The 22,350-nt window shown below is 41.2% G+C and overlaps 1 protein-coding gene and 1 long non-coding RNA gene across 5 annotated transcripts in view; one reads left to right on the top strand and one right to left on the bottom strand.

The window, feature by feature from the left end:
• Positions 1-5,314, top strand: part of LOC129207826 (uncharacterized) — a 33,917-nt gene extending 28,603 nt beyond the window's left edge. Inside the window, exon 8 of the long non-coding RNA XR_008577562.1 lies at positions 5,300-5,314. This is a non-coding gene — a long non-coding RNA (uncharacterized LOC129207826). The remainder of the gene's footprint in view (positions 1-5,299) is intronic.
• Positions 1-22,350, bottom strand: part of ITGA6 (integrin subunit alpha 6) — a 51,891-nt gene that overhangs the window by 26,134 nt on the left and 3,407 nt on the right. For 2 of the 4 annotated variants that reach the window (XM_054829289.1, XM_054829290.1), the window contains exons 2-3: positions 4,296-4,423; positions 1,112-1,191 (exon numbers count right to left, since the gene is read on the bottom strand). In XM_054829289.1, the coding sequence (XP_054685264.1) occupies positions 1,112-1,191; positions 4,296-4,423 (208 nt within the window). Of the gene's footprint in view, positions 1-1,111; positions 1,192-4,295; positions 4,424-6,019; positions 6,070-22,350 lie in introns of those variants that run through there. The other 2 variants (XM_054829291.1, XM_054829292.1) reach the window with 2 other exon arrangements.

Raw genomic sequence — 22,350 nt, 5'->3', positions numbered from 1 at the left:
ACTGGTGTAACCAACAAACCATTGTAAAAAGAGGTGGAACAATCAAACCCCTTTACCAGCAGCATTTTTTGCAGAACCAGATGTAGCAAGTGTGTGAAGAGCAGAAGCAAGCCAAGTTTCTCAGCTGACCTATCTTTTCTATCGTTCCTATCAAGGCTTAAATAGTAAGCCAACACCCAGCTGCTCCACACTCAGAGCACTGCAGTACTGTCCTGTTGCACAGTGACCTTCAGGCTGCCCACACTTCATCTAATGTGCGTTTCCCACTTACAACGAAAAGTTTTTTCTCAGAAAAAACAAGATGGCATTAGCTGATGATTAATTAGGACTCTTTCTGTCTGCTCTTCCCCGCTTTGGGTTCTGAGGCAGACTGATGCAAGTTATTACTGCCTCTAAATCCTTAAATAACTCCAGATTCATACCCTGAAGTCATCTGCCTCCAGTTTTGGAAGCGGTGATATTAACCTGCAAGAATATAATTAGATGGGGAAACTTCACTGCACGTCCATTTTATGATGTAGCTGGTATCCTGCAACACCATGAGGGGTTTATTTAACTGAGAAAGAGCTAAAAAAGTATCATTCTCAGGTAACTGCTGAAAGCTTTTTCTCTCTGTGTTGCATAAAACAAATAATAACTAGTAGTCTTAACTGTGCAGTGGCCACATTAATTCATAGGTGCAAGTCAGCCAAAGTCCCTGATGAAAGTTAAAGTGAGGCTGATCATCTCGAAAAACAAGCTGATGATAGCCTGCTACTTTTACCACCTTATCACACTGTTTTTCCCTATTTCTGTAGCCAGTGCTATTTAAAAGAAATAATGTGTATATCACAAAAAAAAAAAAAAAGTGGGCACCCAGAAAATGAACCGTCCATCCTAGATTGTTGTTACAAAGGTTATAAAGCAAGGCTAACTCACAGTTAGAACACTAATTTAAAGCTTTTACAATCTCAAGTGTTTTACTTTGCTAGGGAGCCATTTAAGTCCTTACAAGAAATCACAGGAGTAAACATGGTAAGGTTACCTTTCAGAAAGCTACAGAGAAACACAGACCATTCAGAACATTTACCATAGACCCAAAATGTTTTTTAAATTAGTCATTTAGACTTACCACCACATTTCCTCCTGGCCCCTGACTTTGCACAGTTACACCCATCCATTGGTCTTCTTTACTCTCCGTGGTCGGGTCAGCTGCAGAGTATCATAACACAGCTTCAAATATTGTTAAAGTACTATTTTTTTCCTTACTTTTCCCTTCCCTTTTCCCTTTTCCCTTCTCCCTTTTCCCTTCTCCCTTCCCCCTTTTCCCTTCTCCCTTCCCCCTTTTCCCTTCTCCCTTCCCCCTTCTCCCTTCCCCCTTCCCCCTTCTCCCTTCCCCCTTCCCCCTTTTCCCTTCCCCCTTCTCCCTTCCCCCTTCCCCCTTTTCCCTTCCCCCTTTTCCCTTCCCCCTTCCCCCTTTTCCCTTCCCCCTTCCCCCTTTTCCCTTCCCCCTTCTCCCTTCCCCCTTCTCCCTTCCCCCTTCCCCCTTCCCCCTTTTCCCTTCCCCCTTTTCCCTTCCCCCTTTTCCCTTCCCCCTTTTCCCTTCCCCCTTTTCCCTTCCCCCTTTTCCCTTCCCCCTTTTCCCTTCCCCCTTTTCCCTTCCCCCTTTTCCTTTTCCCTTCCCCCTTTTCCTTTTCCCTTCCCCCTTTTCCTTTTCCCTTCCCCCTTTTCCTTTTCCCTTCCCCCTTTTCCTTTTCCCTTCCCCCTTTTCCTTTTCCCTTCCCCCTTTTCCTTTTCCCTTCCCCCTTTTCCTTTTCCCTTCCCCCTTTTCCTTTTCCCTTCCCCCTTTTCCTTTTCCCTTCCCCCTTTTCCTTTTCCCTTCCCCCTTTTCCTTTTCCCTTCCCCCTTTTCCTTTTCCCTTCCCCCTTTTCCTTTTCCCTTCCCCCTTTTCCTTTTCCCTTCCCCCTTTTCCTTTTTTCCTTTTCCCTTCCCCCTTTTCCTTTTTTCCTTTTCCCTTCCCCCTTTTCCTTTTTTCCTTTTCCCTTCCCCCTTTTCCTTTTTTCCTTTTCCCTTCCCCCTTTTCCTTTTTTCCTTTTCCCTTCCCCCTTTTCCTTTTTTCCTTTTCCCTTCCCCCTTTTCCTTTTTTCCTTTTCCCTTCCCCCTTTTCCTTTTTTCCTTTTCCCTTCCCCCTTTTCCTTTTTTCCTTTTCCCTTCCCCCTTTTCCTTTTTTCCTTTTCCCTTCCCCCTTTTCCTTTTTTCCTTTTCCCTTCCCCCTTTTCCCTTTTTCCTTTTCCCTTCCCCCTTTTCCTTTTTTCCTTTTCCCTTCCCCCTTTTCCTTTTTTCCTTTTCCCTTCCCCCTTTTCCTTTTTTCCTTTTCCCTTCCCCCTTTTCCTTTTTTCCTTTTCCCTTCCCCCTTTTCCTTTTTTCCTTTTCCCTTCCCCCTTTTCCTTTTTTCCTTTTCCCTTCCCCCTTTTCCTTTTTTCCTTTTCCCTTCCCCCTTTTCCTTTTTTCCTTTTCCCTTCCCCCTTTTCCTTTTTTCCTTTTCCCTTCCCCCTTTTCCTTTTTTCCTTTTCCCTTCCCCCTTTTCCTTTTTTCCTTTTCCCTTCCCCCTTTTCCTTTTTTCCTTTTCCCTTCCCCCTTTTCCTTTTTTCCTTTTCCCTTCCCCCTTTTCCTTTTTTCCTTTTCCCTTCCCCCTTTTCCTTTTTTCCTTTTCCCTTCCCCCTTTTCCTTTTTTCCTTTTCCCTCCCCCCTTTTCCTTTTTTCCTTTTCCCTTCCCCCTTTTCCTTTTTTCCTTTTCCCTTCCCCCTTTTCCCTTTTTCCTTTTCCCTTCCCCCTTTTCCTTTTTTCCTTTTCCCTTCCCCCTTTTCCTTTTTTCCTTTTCCCTTCCCCCTTTTCCCTTCCCCCTTTTCCCTTCCCCCTTTTCCCTTCCCCCTTTTCCCTTTTTCCTTTTCCCTTCCCCCTTTTCCTTCCCCCTTTTCCCTTTTTCCTTTTCCCTTCCCCCTTTTCCCTTCTTCCTTTTCCCTTTTTCCTTTTCCCTTCCCCCTTTTCCCTTTTTCCTTTTCCCTTCCCCCTTTTCCCTTTTTCCTTTTCCCTTTTTCCTTTTCCCTTCCCCCTTTTCCCTTCCCCCTTTTCCCTTCCCCCTTTTCCCTTTTTCCTTTTCCCTTCCCCCTTTTCCCTTTTTCCTTTTCCCTTCCCCCTTTTCCCTTTTTCCTTTTCCCTTTTTCCTTTTCCCTTTTTCCTTTTCCCTTCCCCCTTTTCCCTTCCCCCTTTTCCCTTTTTCCTTTTCCCTTCCCCCTTTTCCCTTCCCCCTTTTCCCTTCCCCCTTTTCCCTTCCCCCTTTTCCCTTCCCCCTTTTCCCTTTCCCTTCCCCCTTTTCCCTTTTTCCTTTTCCCTTCCCCCTTTTCCCTTCCCCCTTTTCCCTTCCCCCTTTTCCCTTCCCCCTTTTCCCTTTTTCCTTTTCCCTTCCCCCTTTTCCCTTTTTCCTTTTCCCTTCCCCCTTTTCCCTTTTTCCTTTTCCCTTCCCCCTTTTCCCTTTTTCCTTTTCCCTTCCCCCTTTTCCCTTTTTCCTTTTCCCTTCCCCCTTTTCCCTTTTTCCTTTTCCCTTCCCCCTTTTCCCTTTTTCCTTTTCCCTTCCCCCTTTTCCCTTTTTCCTTTTCCCTTCCCCCTTTTCCCTTTTTCCTTTTCCCTTCCCCCTTTTCCCTTTTTCCTTCCCCCTTTTCCCTTTTTCCTTTTCCCTTCCCCCTTTTCCCTTTTTCCTTCCCCCTTTTCCCTTTTTCCTTTTCCCTTCCCCCTTTTCCCTTTTTCCTTTTCCCTTCCCCCTTTTCCCTTTTTCCTTTTCCCTTCCCCCTTTTCCCTTTTTCCTTCCCTTTTTCCTTTTTTCCTTCCCTTTTTCCTTTTTTCCTTTTTCCTTCCCTTTTTCCTTTTTCCTTCCCTTTTTCCTTTTTCCTTCCCTTTTTCCTTTTTTCCTTCCTTTTTTTCCTTTTTTCCCTTACTTTTTTTCCTTTTTTCCCTTACTTTTTTTCTTACTTTTTTTTACTTTTTTTCTTAGTTTTTTTACTTTTTTTTTTTCTTAGGTTTTTTTACTTTTTCTTTTTTTAAAGTCCCTATCAGGACAGGCACTTCATACAGTACATGAGACAGTCTGCAGGTGGCAGTGTCTGTACATGTTATCACTGACAACGTCCATGTTATTACACACTTCTAGTTATGTATAAATCCATAGAAGCAGCTGATACGCTGCATTTGGAAAGGACCACATCAAATAAGAAAAATCAGACAACTGTTTCAATCTAAAACAAAAGTGCTGAAGAACTTACTCTCCTCATCAAATATGACACGTGTGCAGCGTGTATTTGGAGATGTGATGTCACAGCTGTACAACCCTCCTGTTCTGTTGGCTTGTTGGGATGGAAAGGCCTTTTCCCGTGGAGCTCCAACCAGCAACCTGCAGGGAAAGAGAAATAATTTCAAGGGATTTGCAGAGGTAATATCAGAAAAAAGGCAGGCAGCAGAATCAGGAAGTGTTTTTACCACACTGCTAGAGGTTTGACATACAAGCATTTGAAGATGGATGAAAAGCTACATCACAGAACTGTTCCTTGAAAAAAAAAAAGGGGGGGGGAAACTGTAAACCAGTAATAGTTCTGCAATTATTGGACCTGCAAACCAGTACATGTATTGTTATTACTGCTATTATTGTTGCAATGTTCACTGAGAGTGGTTGATAAAAAGACCAGGGAGTCAAGCGGGGTATTTTTGGCCTTGCCAGAAATTGTTGGTAAGGGTGGGAAAAAGTATTGTTACTAAAATGACCAGAAACCCCCAAAACAGTGAATACAAGTGCTTTCAGACTTTCTTCTAGTTGTATGCCAGTCCTGTGCCACTGTTCAGCTGAATTTACAGGCACCTTAATATCTCTAACCTGTGAAGCAAAGCGAGATCCCTCCTGGCCCAAGCAAGCGTTCACTGAACTGTTCCACGCTCTGTGCAAACCTGCACTCCCCCTCTCCACTCCTTTGGCCAGATACTCCATTTTGAAGCTGATAATGTTTTTCTCCAACAAATCTCTCATCAAGAACAGGCCATTCCCACAGAGGACTTATTTCTCCTGTAAAAAGGCCACTCTAGCAAGCCCTCCTTAGATACTGTTCTGGTAACCAAATGTGAAGGTTCTTATTTTAAAAACTGAATAAAGCAATTTTTTTTCCTCTATCAACTGTCCCCCATGAGTATTATCACAAAATCAGCAGTAGACATATTTACTTGCAAAATAAAGGCTTTCAGCCAAAAAAATTCTTACATTGTCCATTTTTCTTTGAAGTGTCACACACACAAAGGACAGCTGCCTCTTGAGCCAACTGAAACTAGTAACAACCATTTGTCCTCATGAAAGTAACCCCCTACATGGCGAAAACTTCAGGTAAAATACTTGCTTTTGACGGATACATATATAAAATCAGGACACACAGTTTGAGTGGGTTTTGGTTTAAAGTGTTTCCTTCTTTTCCCCCTACATGTGTCTGTCATCGTTTTCAAAGATTTTTTCAGAAACACAGCAGCCATCACAAGAGTTTGTAATCTAAACAACCACGCTTTTAGAAAGGCCATTAATAACTTCATTTTCTAATTTTGGCAACAGTGCATTTAACTCTAATCTCTTAGAGTAATTCTTTTGCAAAGCATCTGTTTCTGAGCTATTCCTAACGTGGGAATAGATGCATTTTCTCCTCAGTTCTGTTATCCCCCAGGGAAAGACGAATGGGATTTTTTTTTTTTTTTTTAACATTAACAACCATAAATTTAAGGAAGCAGAGGCACTGGTTTTGTAATTGACGTGGTTTAGCCCCAGCCGGTAGCTGGGTGCCACGCACTACTCACTCACCCCTCCCCCGGCAGGTTGGGGAGGAGAACGGAAAAACAACGGCAAAGCCTCGAGGGTTGGGATAAGGGCAGTTTACTGGGACAGCAAGGGAGAGGGAAACAATCAACAACAGTGCTGATAACAGATATCCACAATGGGTGATAACAGAGAACAATTTACCGATCCGACGACCGATGGACCGGACGCTCAACCTGTCCCAGAGCCACACGGAACCCGCCCCTGCCCGACCAGCCCCCTTTTATGGTGAGCATGACGTCACAGGGTATGGAATAGCCCCCGGCCAGCTTGGCTCACCTGTCCTGGCTCGTTGTGAAATTAACTCTGTCCTTGCCAGAACCAGGACAGTAATGAATAGAAACTTTTATTATTTCTACTTTTGCATTCAAAGCTTGGGGGGTAAAACTGATGTATTGAATTTCACTTACAGAAATTAGATCAGAAACCTTTTGTTTCAACGTTGTGAATGCAACTAAAAGCTTCTGGAACTGAAATACTTGATTTGGTTTAATTCACCCATCTGCAAACTACTGACAGCAGTGGTGCTAGATCAAGCAAATTATGACCCTGTGTTTTTCTATGGGATAACTAGAATATATCTTCTCCCTAGCTAAATGATACCTTTTACAACATACCGTGATGTGACCATCATCTTGCTGACAATTCAGCCAGAGGGAAGACCTACTGAGCTACCAGGGATTAAACAGCATAGCCAAGAGAAGATAGAGCGGAAAAATGTGCCACCTGACATAAGATGCCCCAAACATTCATTGGCATCTCGGACACCTGTTGAGATCAATAGATGAAAAATGCTATTGTTCGGCCTTCCTTTTTTAAAAAAAAAAAAAAAAAAAAGTGTTGATCTCAAAGGAAAGAGGCAGCCTTAGGTTTTTCCCAGTGCCCAAAACCCCTGTCCAAATCTTGCATGAGTTATTTTCCCCTAATTTTGCCTAAGTTATTTTCCACTGTGAACAAAGTATTTCAAAGCAGACTTATTTAAAACACTCCAGACTTCAAAGAACTTTTGTCAGGAATCCTGTCAGTAGTCTTCATCAAACACAAAAATCTTGAATCCTGTTCAGTACATCACTGCAAGTCCTTATTCACAACACAGTTCAACAGTAGCACACACTATGAGCAGGTGCTTCCAAAGGATTACATCAGTTCAGGTAGATACTATGGTAAACACTGAAATGTATTTTCGAGCAGCAGCCAAGGACGTGTTAAAAAGTGGCGTAACTCCCTTGCGCTTCTTCACTACTTATCTGCCCCAAAGAACAGAGCAGAGCAGACTAAACCTATGCTTCCAGGTTCTGCAAGACAGCTAACTAAAGATAATGAGGATTATAAGTGTTATGAGTATTATCAACATTATTAGGAATGTAAGAAAGTCACATGCATCTACTCTTTGGCTGAATAAATCAACCAAAACATAAAAATCCCTTGTCAAGCATGTTGTGACTTGTGATCAACAGAGCTGCTATTAACCTTGCCCACTGTTCAACAGGTACATTTGCAAAATCAGAATTCTATTATAGAGGCCCAATCAGTTCACTTAAAAGTGTGCACGAAACTAAGGAAGTATGGCACAGACCATGCACCAGTGTGAATTTCAGCATGACTGCAGCAGTCCAAAAGAATCAGCTTGTACACTGAGCTGTGCTACGTGCTCAGCAGAGTCCTTCCAGACTGAAGACACATTCCAGTCATTACTGTATGGCTACTTATTCGGCTGTGTTTTAATAAAAGAATTTTAATCAAGTTTGAGCTCATTATGCCCAAACCTGGTTAGGTTTTTCTGCAGTTATGCACGTTTCATTTTAGCTTTCTCAGCAGCAAGCAAAATCTTTTTCTGCAAAAGGAAAGAGGCGAGGAGCTGCTCTTCTAGCTATCGCTATCTCCTTATATTGGCAGATGAAACACCGAGATTAAAACCAAAGAACTTCCTCTGCAAATGAAGACTGACAAAAATAAGTTCTTCATTTCTCTCCACCCCAATCACAGTATGATTCATTTTACTCAGACTTCTCCCTGAAGGTGTACAAGGGCTACCGTCACAACTTTCAATTCAGGTCTGAATGCCCAAAGTCAGGCTCTAGAATTCATATTTAGATACCAAAGTAACACCCCAACTGTCAAGACTGCAGAGTCAAAGATGAAAATCACAGAGACTCCAAAATGCAGACATTTTACTGATTTTTTCTATCCCATGGCAAGTTTGCCTTTTTACTATGCAGAGAACAAAAGCTCAGCCATACCATATACTGAACATAAACATGTCTGAGCATCAGCACCTGTCGGAGCCTGAGCTTTTTACGATTTTAGTTACGATTACTTAATATCTAATGCTTACCATATGAGCTAAAAGTCAGACACACCAAAAAAAATACTATTCCTCATGTAAATTACAGAATCAGATGCTCCATAATACTTGAATCCTGATTTTCCCCATTTATCTTGCTTAAATATATACTATAAACTGATTAGGTTTTCCCTGAGCCAATCAGACTGCACAGGTGTTAAATGAACTTCTATTAATAGTTCATTACATTTCTATAGATTAAAAGAAGTGTCTATCAAGTGACAATGACAGAAAAAAATCAGAGTTCTCTCATAACCTGGCACAATGCTCTTTAGCTCTAGTTATACCTCATAATTAAAATATGTGCATTCCAATTTCAAACTAAAATTCTAATTTCAAATCAAATCAATCAGTCCTGTTGCTCTACTGGTTAGAATTAGATTAATTATTGCTTTCTCTTAATTACTTCTTGGAGATACGTGATAATGACTGAAGTCCCACTGACAATTATGAACATCTGCTGGCTTCCAGGGACAGATTTACTCCCTTACAACCCTGGATTCATGGCCAAACTTGAGATAATCCTATAGGATTAGAGCTCCAGGATCAGCATGTAATGCCAGTTTAACTAATTGACTTCAACGAGATGCAATTTTGGCTCAGGTGATGCTCACTAGCATCACGCGCAGATGCTAGTGACCCCAGCTGTACCTGCATGTGCGAGGTGCAGGCACGACCTGCAACACGGATGGACACAAGCCCCTCTCAAGAGAGGGACCCACGTAGCACCACGTCCCCCTGTGTGTAACCCTAGGACACAGCCACAGCTACATCCACCCTACCTCATTGCAGTATGACGTTACACCTGAAACAAACAGCTGGGGCAAGAAAAACTCCTTTTCATCAGTTATGCTGAGTATTACTCAAGCCTCAGAAAAGGCATCAAGACATCCTACTGACTTGTTCTAGAGCTGAACCGCACCTTTGGATGTATGCATGTTTTATAACATACATACAAACATTTTTAATGTTCGTATGTATGGTTTGTAAAGTATGCTGAAAACATACTTTATAAACCCACACATTTCCAAGAAGTGAAAGGAGGTGGGAACTCACTGTCCAGTCAGGCAGGCACCAGGGCTCAGTTTGTCAGCTGCTGTTGAGCAGTATTCAGCAACAATCACATAAACATCAAGAAAAAGGCTGTAACTTAATTTCATCAAAACTAGCCTAACAGAGTTACTAAAATCAAAAGCAAAATACACCAGAAGTAACTTTCCATTTTAACAGATGTTACAGAGTATTAAGCAATGGGGTGAAGATTTTAAAACCCCCTCTGCTTCCATCGGTAATTTTTGAGAAGTTTAGTAGGTGGCTGTGGCTCCTCTTCGACTAATGAAAACAACAGTGGGAACTGGGAGTAGTTTCTGCTCACAGCTATCTGAACTCCCTCCAGTACTGCTCATGAAACTACTAACCTGATCCCTTCCAAAAGGAAAGTTGCAGTGAAGATGAGAAAACCATATCAAAGGAAATACAGAAAACCTCCAAGCTCCTGGAAATGTTCCCTCACTCTCTAGTGAAATTCTTTTCCTCACTTTACAGCCTGCAACTGCCTAAGGACAACATATGATTTTCACAACATACTTCAGAAAAGAAAAATTGTCAGCAATCATTACAGTTCTATTTTAGAATAAACACTTACTCAAAAGAAATCAAGTCAAAGGAGGGAGAACATCTTCAACATTTTTTGAAAGCAAATCCTGTTCAAAGTAAGTGGCTTCCATTGAATACATTACATTTTGATTTAAACAAATAGAAAAACCACCAGAATCTGCACTGAACTCAAGATACTCTGCTATCTCCCAAAGCTTTCTTCATTCCTTAAATTCTTGCCTTTTCCGTGGTATCTTCTATGCCAAACAAGGCACATCTTTGCCATCCTTTCTTTAAAAGTAACAGCAACACATCGATAGTGCCAGCTCTGAGCTTTAATAGACCGGAGCAGAAATCACTGAAAGTGTTTCCTGGGTAACAAACTATTAGCCATTCCACATATAGGCGGAATAAAATAGTCAGTGGTGTAAGTAATTTCCAATTTTGCAACCTTCATTGAGCACAAATGTCCAATTTAAGGTTGCTGTTCTCAAACAGCAACGCTGCCACTGCAGACTTTGCACTTCACTGTGTTTTCAGAAAGACTTCATACACACGGGGGGGGGGCGCAAATTTGGAAACTGATGAAGCTAAATGTTATGAAACTTCTTCCTTCCCTGAAGAGACAGGTAGACTCCTGCATCCTTTTCCTTTCACACTCCCAATACTTGCTTGCAAAGAGTTTCACTGGATTAACAAAATGAAGACATTAGAGTAACTACCGCTAACTCTTATTTAGATTAAATTTTACTACCAAATCATCAGTCACAGTAGCTAGTTGTGTATCAAATGTTTAAAACCTCCAAGCAGAGACCCCTGATCTCAATGTGGACATCTAGAGCCCTCCACTGGAGCTGTATTTTCAGTCCTCTGCACTGGTTTGATCTCAACAGTTTTTTAAACCTGATGAAAGGGCAGGATGGGAACATCTTAACTCCCACAATATTTCATCATAACTAAAGTCGGTCAATGGGACAGACGCTGTGTTTGAATACTGGTGGCACCTTCTCTGCTTTGTGCCTGGATTTGGCTTCCTGCAACAGAAACAAGTCACAGGACAGGAGCACCATGGACTAATTAGCACAGAGCGATCATCCCTCCATACACTTGGGCTGCTAACGGCAACGGAAGCTGAACCACGGGACTGGGCTTCTCAAAAAAAAACCCCCTCTCCCGGCAAAATACAGCCAGTAACTACATCAGCGGGGAACTTGTTTATGACGCTTTTTACAGAGATACCCATCGCTGCCAGCCTGTTATTAACAGCTATTTTAAGTGACTGATGATTCTCCTAATCTGCTACTCCACAGCTACATTTTCCAACTACCAGTGCAAAGCCATGGCCAAGTACACCATTAATCTCTGTTGCCTGGAGGCTTGGCACTTGAAGGATTGCGATTTTCATTTTATTCGTTCAGCCTTTTTTAGGAAACGGATTATGATAGAGGGTGGGAAAAGAAGCCAAAAGCAGCATAAGGACTAGGGCAAGCTACTACAAAGCAAAACTGGAACTACAAAGATACTTGTTGTTCTGGAAAGGCCACTTATTACTGACTTTCTGAAAGTGTCATGGAAAAATAAACCCTTTCCCCACACAGTCCAGAGCCTAGCCTGTCTGGATTTGAAATAGGTTTTGCAAATCTCATTTTCATTGGTAGAAAGCATTTTTCCTACAAGAAATGATCTAGTCTGCTCCAAAGTCCTGTTTCAAAATACAGTTTTCCATTTCAGACACCAGTCTCTGGCTTTAACCAGGAGATACCTCACATTTTTCGTATTGTCAAATAGCAAGTGAAACCTGTATAATACTTACAGTTTTAATTTCTCCCTTACAAGCTATACATTCCTTCAGATTTAAAAGAAAGAACAACACCCATGCCAGGAACAGACCTGAGCATGAAGTGATACTGTAAAACATGTATTAGACAATTTTATAATTAATCTATGATAAACTTATGGAAAAAATAATGTTAAAGGGATTTTCACTCAGATTTTCTAACACAGCAGTGCCTGTTACTGCATGAAATCCTCTTATAACAACCTGGGGTTTAACTCAAGAAGTGACAAGTGTGCCATTTAAAGAAACAAACCTGGGAGCCAAGGGCCTAGCACTTCCAGCCCAGCCCCTGCCCACAGCTGCCTTGTCTGCATGGGGCTCACTCAAACCGTGCAAGTGCCGCCACAGTCAGCTGGGCACAACCCAGCTACTCTCTGTTGCACTCAGCGATGGCTCATTAAGGCGCAGGTCCCAATGGCAGCAGCACAAGCAAGGGCAGCTGCAATAAAGGAGGCGTGACCCAGCAGTCCCCAGCTACCTGCAAGCACAGAAAGAGTGAATTGTCCATCCCTGCTGCCCCCACACCGCAATCTCATTCTCATGCCAACAGCCCCCACGCATCACGGCCCTGGCCCATCTCCTTGCCCAGCGCCGCCCCAGCTCCTGTGGCAAAACAAGCTGGTAAAGAAGCAGCTGCTGCCGCCACTGTACAAAGCAGTGAGTTAGTGCTGTGATCAGTGCTTTGTAGACATGCTCACTCTACAGGCTCAAGTAAGCAAGTACATGACAGAAATCAGGTATTTCTGTCTCCTGCACCTGGGCTGCTGCCCATTCATCTCATACAAAAACTCTGAATTCAGATTTAAACTTATTTGTATTTGCAGGGCTTGTCTTTGTATCCCCCCACCACATGCCACCTCCATTTGAACTTCATGAAAAATGAAAGGAGTATCACATCATCTATTAGGTACATGTTTTAGAAAACAAGCATGCAAGTAATCAAAATATGGAAATAGTTGCTCAGACTTCCCTATCCCCTCCTCTCCTTCCCCTCCCCCCCAAAAAAAGCAATGTGAAAGTGCAGTGCTCCCAGTCAGGATTTGAAGGCTCTACTTGTTAGAGAGGTAACAACCATAACAGGCATATACTGTTCATCAACATGCCAAAAGCCATTAAAAAAAAAAAAACCACACACAAAAAACTGCAGGAGTTTTAATACAGCACAGAACAAATATTTAGGTTGAAATGTCATTCTTCTATTTCCTTCACTGAATGAAGTACATCAATTTCATTCATGACCATAACTAAACCATTAAAAGGCATGAAAGAAGTACAGTAAGAGGGACAGGCATTTCACACTAGAATCAATGGCCAATAAAACATGCTACAGCTACTAATCTCACAACCATGCAGTATTTGAAGAGACTGCTCCCCAAGCCATGGTTCCTTCATCCATACATCCAATTTACAAGACTCCTCCTGCTCCTTCTTTTCCAGACTTACCACTTTCCCCCTCTGAATTGTAGGGGGAAAAACAAGACAGGTAGAAACCTCTTGCACCAGATACACAACCACAGAAACAGTTATACGTGACTCTGGCAGATTCACAGTCTGAACAAAATAAGCTCATCACATTCAGCTAAAATGTACCAACCAGAGCCCCAGAGGGAAGCTCAGCCAGGTCAGACCAACAGTGGCACTCTGCACTAAGCTGCGCCCTCCCAGCTGCCAACATTAGCTCGCTCCCGCAGGGTACCTCTCTATGACGCTGTGGGCTTCAGAGCTCTGCATGTATAGAAAAGGCATGTACCTTCCCAATACGAAATCCCTAATAAATGTTTCAGAGAACAACTACACAAACAGCCAGCAAACACACACTTCAACAGCCAAAGTCACTTGCACACTAAAGTACAGATTTCAAATTATTCTTTCAGTCTTAAAACCATCCTAGCCATGGGTTAAACGCATATGACAGGATGCACAGTTTGAGTAAGGCTTTTCTTCAAGCCATGAACTTAGTACCAAAAGCGGATGTGTCACTGGCTATATGTACTGACACATAGTCCCCCCACTCCTTCACATTAACTGAAAACACAGGCATTCAAATCACTTGGAAGAACGTCAGTCCAATAAGGAGTGGAGCAAGAGGTTCATAGGCGAACCAAGTCATACAAATGCCCATGCAGCTGGGACACCTGAGCAGCCTTTTTTTATGTTCCATGCAGATACTGAAACACTGATCAAACAGATCAACAGAAATAAATCACATATTCGCAAGAAACTTCTCCACATACACGTTTGTGGAAGAAGTAGCAATTATATTTTACTATGAGTAGGAATGTACGAACTTTGAGAATTTCAACCAGCTTGCAAAACCTAAGAACAAGATTTTTCTGTTTGCAAAATAACTTACGTTTGAGACTATGCCAAGAAACCCACTGCGTTTGCTTCCACTATATACTGCTCCTGCTCCACACATACACATGCCTAATTTTTACATGTCTCCCCTCACACATATTTTTTCCATCTTTCACCACTCCCCACATTCCCACTTGAGCAGAACCTGGAATTAATCATTTGTTTTCAAGCATTTTAACACCCTGTTTTCCTGTACACTGAAAGTTGTGCAAACAGTATTGCAGCTATTACTAGGACTGGATCTGACCTGACAACAACAAAAGTATTCTTCCACTATATGCCGGAATAACAGCTTGGATGAGAAAAGAGAAGAAACCTACCACTTCAGCAATATTCTGGGGCCACGCTACATAATTATCAAACATTTCTCTAGCAGAAAAATAAGTTGAGTGGATGAAAAGTTTACAGGGACATGCATAATTAAGCCATATTTGTAGTAGCAGCTACAAGAGTTGGCTATATAAGAAAAAATATTTTAGCATCTCTGGCCAAGAAAATAACGTGATTTTCACTTAAGGTTTGTTCACACTAAAGAAATGTGGACAATTAAATATGAGCCATGACCTCTTTTCACACACTCTGCTGGACACAGCTAAGGTCTAACAGCCAGCAGATCTAACCACTATGCAGCTTCAGCAGCATCAATGACAAAGTGCAAGGCTGACCCATCTTTGCAATTCCCTTACGAGAGTAATGCGAAAAGAGCTATGAGAAAAGAAGGATGCAGAAAATTCAACTGCACACAACAGTAATGTGCTTGCTATCAGCAACAGCTGGTTGCCACTTATGAGCACTTCCAGAATAAACATGAATTTCCCTCAGACCTTTGACCCGCACATGTGCTGCTGAGCAAACAACCCCAGGCATTACAGGGGTGAGTCGTTTCCAACATATTTCCAATCTTGTTTTGCTTTGTTTTTCAAAGGTGTATCTTATAGACCTACTTTTGAGGAGGGTAACAATGCCAGTTGAAACAGGCAGAAGCAAAGCACATTTAGCTCCATTTGAAAATGAAAAATTGTCTGTCATCTTCACTAAAAAGGAAGAACATTCAGCCTCTGTAAGAAAGTCTGCCATTCCTGTGGACACTATCAGCAAACTCAACAACAATGCTCACCACTTCTATTTGCTGTTCTTTCTTAAAAGATCTCCAAACTCCTTGAAAGTAGAAAAGAAATGCAAAGAATATAGCTGAAAAGTAACCTAGAAGCTCGCTAGCTGACAGTGAAAATCCAGCGCAGGATCCATACATGTTACCCTGGAGGGACCGAGTACATTTTTATGCCAGCATCAAGACAGGGAGCATCCCATGAACCCCTCTTGCTTCTGTTCTTGATCCTGCAGACCTTCTCCCTTCCAAACACAGTCAAAACATCCTCACACACATTAGTACAACTGCTTAAAGGAAATCAATATTAGGAAATGACATATTTTTAAGATGCAGTTCTGTAAGAGGAAACAAGAAAAACACTCAACACTCCGACAGAGCCAAAACCAGTCAGTCCATACTAGCAAATACTCCAAAAATCACAATGCAAGAACTAGTACTTTTTGCCTTTTACTATTATTTTGATACAAAATCTAATCTCAGGTACTTCACAGCACAATACATATGGCCTGCTCTTTAAATAAAGCAACATAACAGCAATTCTCTTTTCCAAAGCAATAGTTACAGAATTCTCAAAACGCTCTTAGAAAATGTGATAGTCACAATACCTTAAACCCAAGGGAAGTGCATTTTACCAAGAATACAATACATTTTATGCTAAAGTTGCAAAATAAGCTTTATTAACCTATGGTTCAGTTCATTTATTTTTAATATACTGAATAATTCCCTTAAAAATGGAAGTGAGACTTTTTTTTCCATGTTTACATTTGCTTTTCTAGGCTAAATTCTTCTGCTATTACTTTCAAAGCAGTAACTTGCTTACATATATCCCAATCAACAATATCCAATGCTAATAAATTAATTATTCAAAGTTTTCCAGACTATTTTGTATACGTCCTTCTTCAAATATTCTTGTGCCCCTTACTGTACCTACCCTTGATAAATACCACTATGAGGTGTTAATTTTCCAGCTAATTTTTTGCAGTACAGACCACCATCTGCTCATTCAATAACAGGGATTTTTGCTTACTTGTTTTTAAATAGCCATTTGCCCAACAGCCCAACCTCAGTCTTGTCCTTTCTGCAGAATACATCCTGAAAATGTGGCATTTTTACAGTTATGGCTAGAATGATTCATACAGCCACGGGCTGGTTCTGAAACATTTCAACAGCTGATTTTAAACAGCAGTTGTTCTGAAATGAATGAGATATCTCCTATGAAAACTTACCAGATTGCATTCCATACAAAACTGACAGTTGCTCTGGCACACACAGAAAGGATATTGGGTAGAGTTTAACGGAGGAGAAAAGAATGGCCCATGCTCACTGGTGAACAATTTACTGCTGTAAACATGCCAGGCAACCCAATATGCTAATTTAAGAAATGTTCTATTTTGTGGAGAACCCCGACAACAACAAATTAGATCAGTAAACCATTTTTCTCTGCTTGTTATGCTTTAAGAAAAAACGTTTATGAGAAGCCGACCTACCTGTCCTGCTTCTGCATAAGTTTTTGTTATTTATAAATTAACATTAGCAGTATTAGTAACATATACTACACAGAAAACTGCACTCAGCAAGCACCATAACAGTGGGTTTGTGCTCCTCTTCATGCCTATTTTACAGTTAAAGAAATAATATCACTATAAATTACATTGAGATTTTTGGATGAAAGAGCCTGCACGACTGCAGAATATTTATTAAAGGACAGTCAATAGTAAAGAGACTTCTTAGAAACTTAAATAAAAATTGTTTAATTAAATAAAAACACTTAATTTGAGAGTCATACTACAATGATTTACATTTATCTTGTACAGTTACAGATTGGATCCATCAAATAGTCCAGGTGCAGACTGATGGGGTTAGCCAGTGTTTCGAAAGAAGATACAGACTATCTATTATTTCCTGCCACAGTACAAGACATTTTTCTACTAGATCATAACAAAGAAAGGGATGAATTAGGACTCTCTACACAGATGAATGGTATTTTTAACAGCAGACAATGCAGTACATAAAACTCCACATCTGGATGAAGACAGATCCATACCTGATGGCAGGGTTGCCTTATGGTTTATTCTTTAAGTATATGCCGGCTTAAAGAGTCTTATTCACCATCAAGGTAGCCAGCACAAGAGTGAAATCGATACAGAAATTGTAGCCTATCTTCTGATAATAATTCTGACACAGCTGCACCTCTGTACCCAACACTACCAGTACATCTCACCTCTCTTTGCACACCTGTTTGAAAGCTCTTTGCTACTCTCAAGACCTCAGAAAATTTGGAAAAAGAAAACAGAAACCATAGGAAAACCATGTCCTCAAATAAAAATGCTAAATTTTAAGATTCCAGTTCATAAATAGTGTAACCATACAGCGTTCCCTTCAATGTCCCTGTTGCAGAAGGACTCCTGGCATGTCTGGCCCAAATCCTGCTGCTTTGGAACAAAGCAGCACACAGAAAGTAGGCCTTGTGTTGTGCATGCTACGTACTTCAAGTAATTGAATGGTTCACTCTACAGCCCTGCATCTTGATCAATATTCTGTCTCCCTCACTTTCTACCCTTCTATAGCTGATGGGGTCACATTTTAAGTAAGAGCACATTAAAAGCACCATAAATTTTCTTGTGCCAGTCAGTCCGTAAGATTGGGACAGCAATGAGCTTCAAGCAGCTGTGCCAGCTGAGGCTTTCAGGATGCCAGTGCCATGGAGAGCCCTGGTTCTTCACTCAGCTCCAGCCTGCATGGCTGAGGACCAGGGCAGAGCATGCACACAGCATGCAAGCCCTACGCAGCACCCCAGCGCCTCACCTCTCATTGAATGAAGGGAACTGCAGAAAAAAACTGCTTCTCCTGCTCACTCCCACTTGAGGTTTTAGATGGTAAGTGGTTATGCTCTTCCAACACATTTTAGCCCATCCAACTTACAACTACAGTTCTCGACCTAAACTATACATCAGACTAAGACGGTATAAGATGACTTCCCCCCCCCCAATATTTAGAGCAAACACTGTTAAGGACTACAACTCCTTTTCACAATGATTCCAGTTTCATTGAAGGCTTCATGTCAGACATACACAGACATGTCTACTTTGCCCATCTGTGTGTGCCTACATCAGCTTAGTTTGAAAAGCAAGAGAATAGTTGCTGGTTTTTCCAACTGAGCCATCCCCCCCAACACTTTCCTGCCCAGCCTTCGGGCATCGTTAAGCAGAATTGTCAGGACCCACAGCCACTGCTCAAGTACACAACAACTTGTCAAGGAGAATGCTTTTCCTTTGTCCTTAACTCATATTTTGTGCAGTTCATTAGTTTCCATTCACTCTAGTAAAGAGAAAAGCCTTTCTCCTCCTTCCTGAGATCAAGGTCTGTCCTTGCCCGCATAGTATTATTTTGTTCCAGCTACACTATTTTAACCTTGCTAGTTTTAGAGGATGCAAGATTAAGTTTTTCATCTGAGACGTGTCTAATACTTTGAACGCAAAACAGCTTGCTGGGCTAGCATATGCCATGTTCATCCGGGTTGATTTATATCCTAACAATATTTAATAAGTACTACCTGGTATAAATTCCATGCTTTTAGAAAGGGATGAGTACAACAGACTTGGATCAGAGAAACTTAAAGCAATTTTGGCTAATTGAGCCATCACTTATATTTTAATGCTCTTGGAATGGCTTGGCAGGTCCGTGTTTTACATGGAGTAACTGCTTACAGAACACCCTTCTCTTTCCAAACACACAGCCTGAAGAGAGAGGAATTCGTGCCTCTACAAATTTCCATTCACATCTATTGAGACATTTAAAAATAAGAAAGCATAGCCAAAATGCTTCTAAACCTGTCATCACATCTACTCTGTAAATGTTATGCTAAATTTAGCAACCTCAAAGACATGGTACCTCTTACATTACAAACTGATTCATCAATCAGACTTAGCACAGATAAAACCAAAAAGCTATGAAACCAAGGTACAAGCAACTTCCAGTAAGAGCATAACCATTTTATGAGCTATAATTGAAGCTGATAGCCTAGGCTGTTTCTCAAAGCTGGAGTCTGCATGTAAGGCTATTTATCATCACTGTTGACAAAAGGCATATGCTACAGTCCTTACTCATGGAAGGCTCCCACTAGCACAGCAATGAATTTTGTTAATTCTTAATAACATTAGCATAAGAAAAATAACACATCTACCACAGGGTTGCTTAAGATTCTTATGCACCTACAGGTGACCACAGAAAAAAATGTGATCTGGAAAGTATACGACCTCTTGAAAGACAAGTTTCTCAGGGGAATGGAGGACAGGGATAAGAGGTTTGCCACTTACCATGCGGGAAGGCTAACTTTACACTATGAACACCTGTCACACCAGTTAATGCTGCAGTGAAGTTGAACCCGTGAACTTACATAGCTAACGGCAAAGGACTGTACCATAGCATACCTTTCCTGACACATCCTTTTTAGAGCCACCTGGACTGAACTGTCCTGGTAGAAGCACATTTTTGCTGTATGACCTGTGACTTCACTAGTGCCTTGCAGGGTCTGCTCTTTTTCTATATTGATAGAAGCGGTTACACTAGTACAACTTCCTAGTGTGTATCAGCTCAATGCTCCATTTCATCCTTCTTGCCTTAGTAGAGTTCTAAAGGACTAAGTGCACAATTATTTCCTGTTCCTTTGAGGAAAACAACAAAAAAAACCCCAAACATAAAGATGTTGACCTCTTCTTTTCCACCTGCAAGAATGGGAGTCAGACAGTGACAATATATGATAGAGTTTCCAATCTTCTGCATTCCTGACCTGTAAACCTGTGTCATGGCTTAACCTGGCAGGCAGCTAAAACAACCACACAGCTGCTCGCTTACTCCCCCCACCACAGTGGGATAGGAGAGAGAATTAAAAAAAAAAAAAAGTTAAAACTTGTGGGTTGATATAAAGACCATTTAATAGGACAGAAAAGGATGATGATGATGATAGTAGAATATACAAAATAAGTGAGGCACAGCACAATTGCTCACCACCCAAAGCCAATGCTTAGCTAGTTCCTGAGCCGTACCGCCTCCTGGCCCACATCCTAGTTACATACTGAGCATGATGTCATATGGTATGGAATATCCCACTGGCAAGTTTGGGTCAGCTGTCCTGGCTGTGTCCCCTGCCAACTAGAAGGTGGGGAGCACCCAAGAAGCTGAAAAGTCCTTGACTGCTTGGCAACAACTAATAACATCAGTGTGTTATCAACATTATTCTCATCCTAAATCCAAAACACAGCACTATACCAGCTGCTAGGAAGAAAATTAACACTAGCCCCGCTGAAACCAGGACAACCTGTCAGCTGTGTCTCTGCCACAGAAAACCCACAGCACAACTCAAACTTAGCACTGGGAAAAAGCTTGCCTTCTGCAGTTTGACTCCACCTATAACAATTCCACATTCTTTCCTCTTATGCAATGTAAATTTATCTTCTCAATTTTTTCAATCATGATATTAGTATGATGGATCTTTTTAAAAATCTTTCCCTTACCACTATAGGGAAACTCTTAAACTACTCCTCCCTCCTCCTTCCCAACTTCATTTGATCCTGACCTTTGCCACAGGACATCTATCCCAAACACAGACAAACTCCCCTACTATCACGAATTAAGAAAGTAATCAAGCATGCCAAGCAGGTTATCCAAGATTAGCTTGCATAGACAAAACCAGAGAGACACTCAAGGAAAAAAAAAATACTAAGTGCAATGAGACAGCAAGGACACAGTCTTAAAAAAAAAAAGGAAAATTAATTATAAATCCTTTTTTTTTAATTGACGGAAGCACTACAGACCAGCATTATTAAAGCATTTAAATCCTGAAGATGTAGATGTGCACTGTTATTAATTCAGTCCACCTGAAGCTTGAATTACACTACAACACCTCTGCAAGCAGAAACCGTCCTTTGCTACTGCAGACCAGCACAGTCCAGCTCTTTTGTGGCTAGAGCAAAGTGTCTATGAGCACAAGCCCTCAGTCAACACAGCAGCACTGGCTAAATGCCACTGAGCATGCACTACAGCAGTACAGCAATGTCAGCAGCCCTGCTGACCCAAGGCAACTTTGTTGTGTATTGATATAACAGCTCACAGTAGAGATGCAGTATCAGCAAAACCTGTCACAAATAAAAACTTCAGTGACATACTGCAATTTTTAAGGACTTTATGGCTGCTAATGGGTAGTGCAGTCTTGACATTAAGTGCCTATCCACTGCCTTAAACCATACAGCTTTTCAGCCAATGAGAAGATCTTGAATGTTGATTACTACTATCTCATCTTTTTTTGCCTTAATAACAAGAAGCCTACATGAATTCAGCTCCATACTTCTACTGAAAATAACACCACAATTACCTGCAAGTACAGTTATACTTAAATTTAGGTATTCTCAGGGGTTGTGTTCTAATTCAAGATATTTGCTTAAATCATTGTGAATTACAACCAAAAAGGACTGGAATGGACCTGCTGGACATCTTACACAGAGTATATATACATATATTTTTTATATATATATTCTATATATATAAAATTACACATGTGACTACACTCACTATATATATAGTGAGTAGCTAGTAATAATATATTTATTATAATAGTAACGTATTTATACTATATAGTACCTAATATACATATATGGCTAGTGCAATCCCCATTTACAGATGCTAGACACACTCACATTCTCCATCACAGGACTACTTAAAACTTTAACCACATTACTCCTATAGCTAGGCTGTTCCTGAGTCTCAGGCCCCTCCAAGTTACAAACCTTCCAGTTTGCAAACAAAATGCACTGCTGTTGTGCCACCACTCCCTCGTAGAACCAGAACTCCCTTATTTTCATCATATTGACAGATTAAAACCAGAACAATCTTATACAGGGCAACAAGCCCAGCTCTCTTAGAGCTCCATTAGCCTTTTTCTGCTACCTGATTCACTGTGCTTGACAATGAACTAGAACTGTACACAGAAGTCCAGCCAGGCTGCCTTTAGTACCTCCAACGTTAATGCTCCCCTGATGCACATTAAGACTGCATTCAGCTCTCTTTCACACCCCCGTGCCATTAGCAGTCCACTTTCCATCACCGTGAATTAATAAAGTTTTTCTCCTCTCCAACTGACAAACTTTCCAACTTCTCTCACCCAAAGATTTTCACAAAGAAAAATGAAATCCTGTACTAGTCCATAGCCTTATACTCAGTACCATTTACAATTA

This window comes from Grus americana, chromosome 6 (assembly GCF_028858705.1).
Source record: "Grus americana isolate bGruAme1 chromosome 6, bGruAme1.mat, whole genome shotgun sequence".
Taxonomy (NCBI): Eukaryota; Metazoa; Chordata; class Aves; order Gruiformes; family Gruidae; genus Grus; species Grus americana.
Note: the sequence above shows the minus strand (reverse complement) of the source record. Positions and strands in the feature narration are given on the sequence as shown.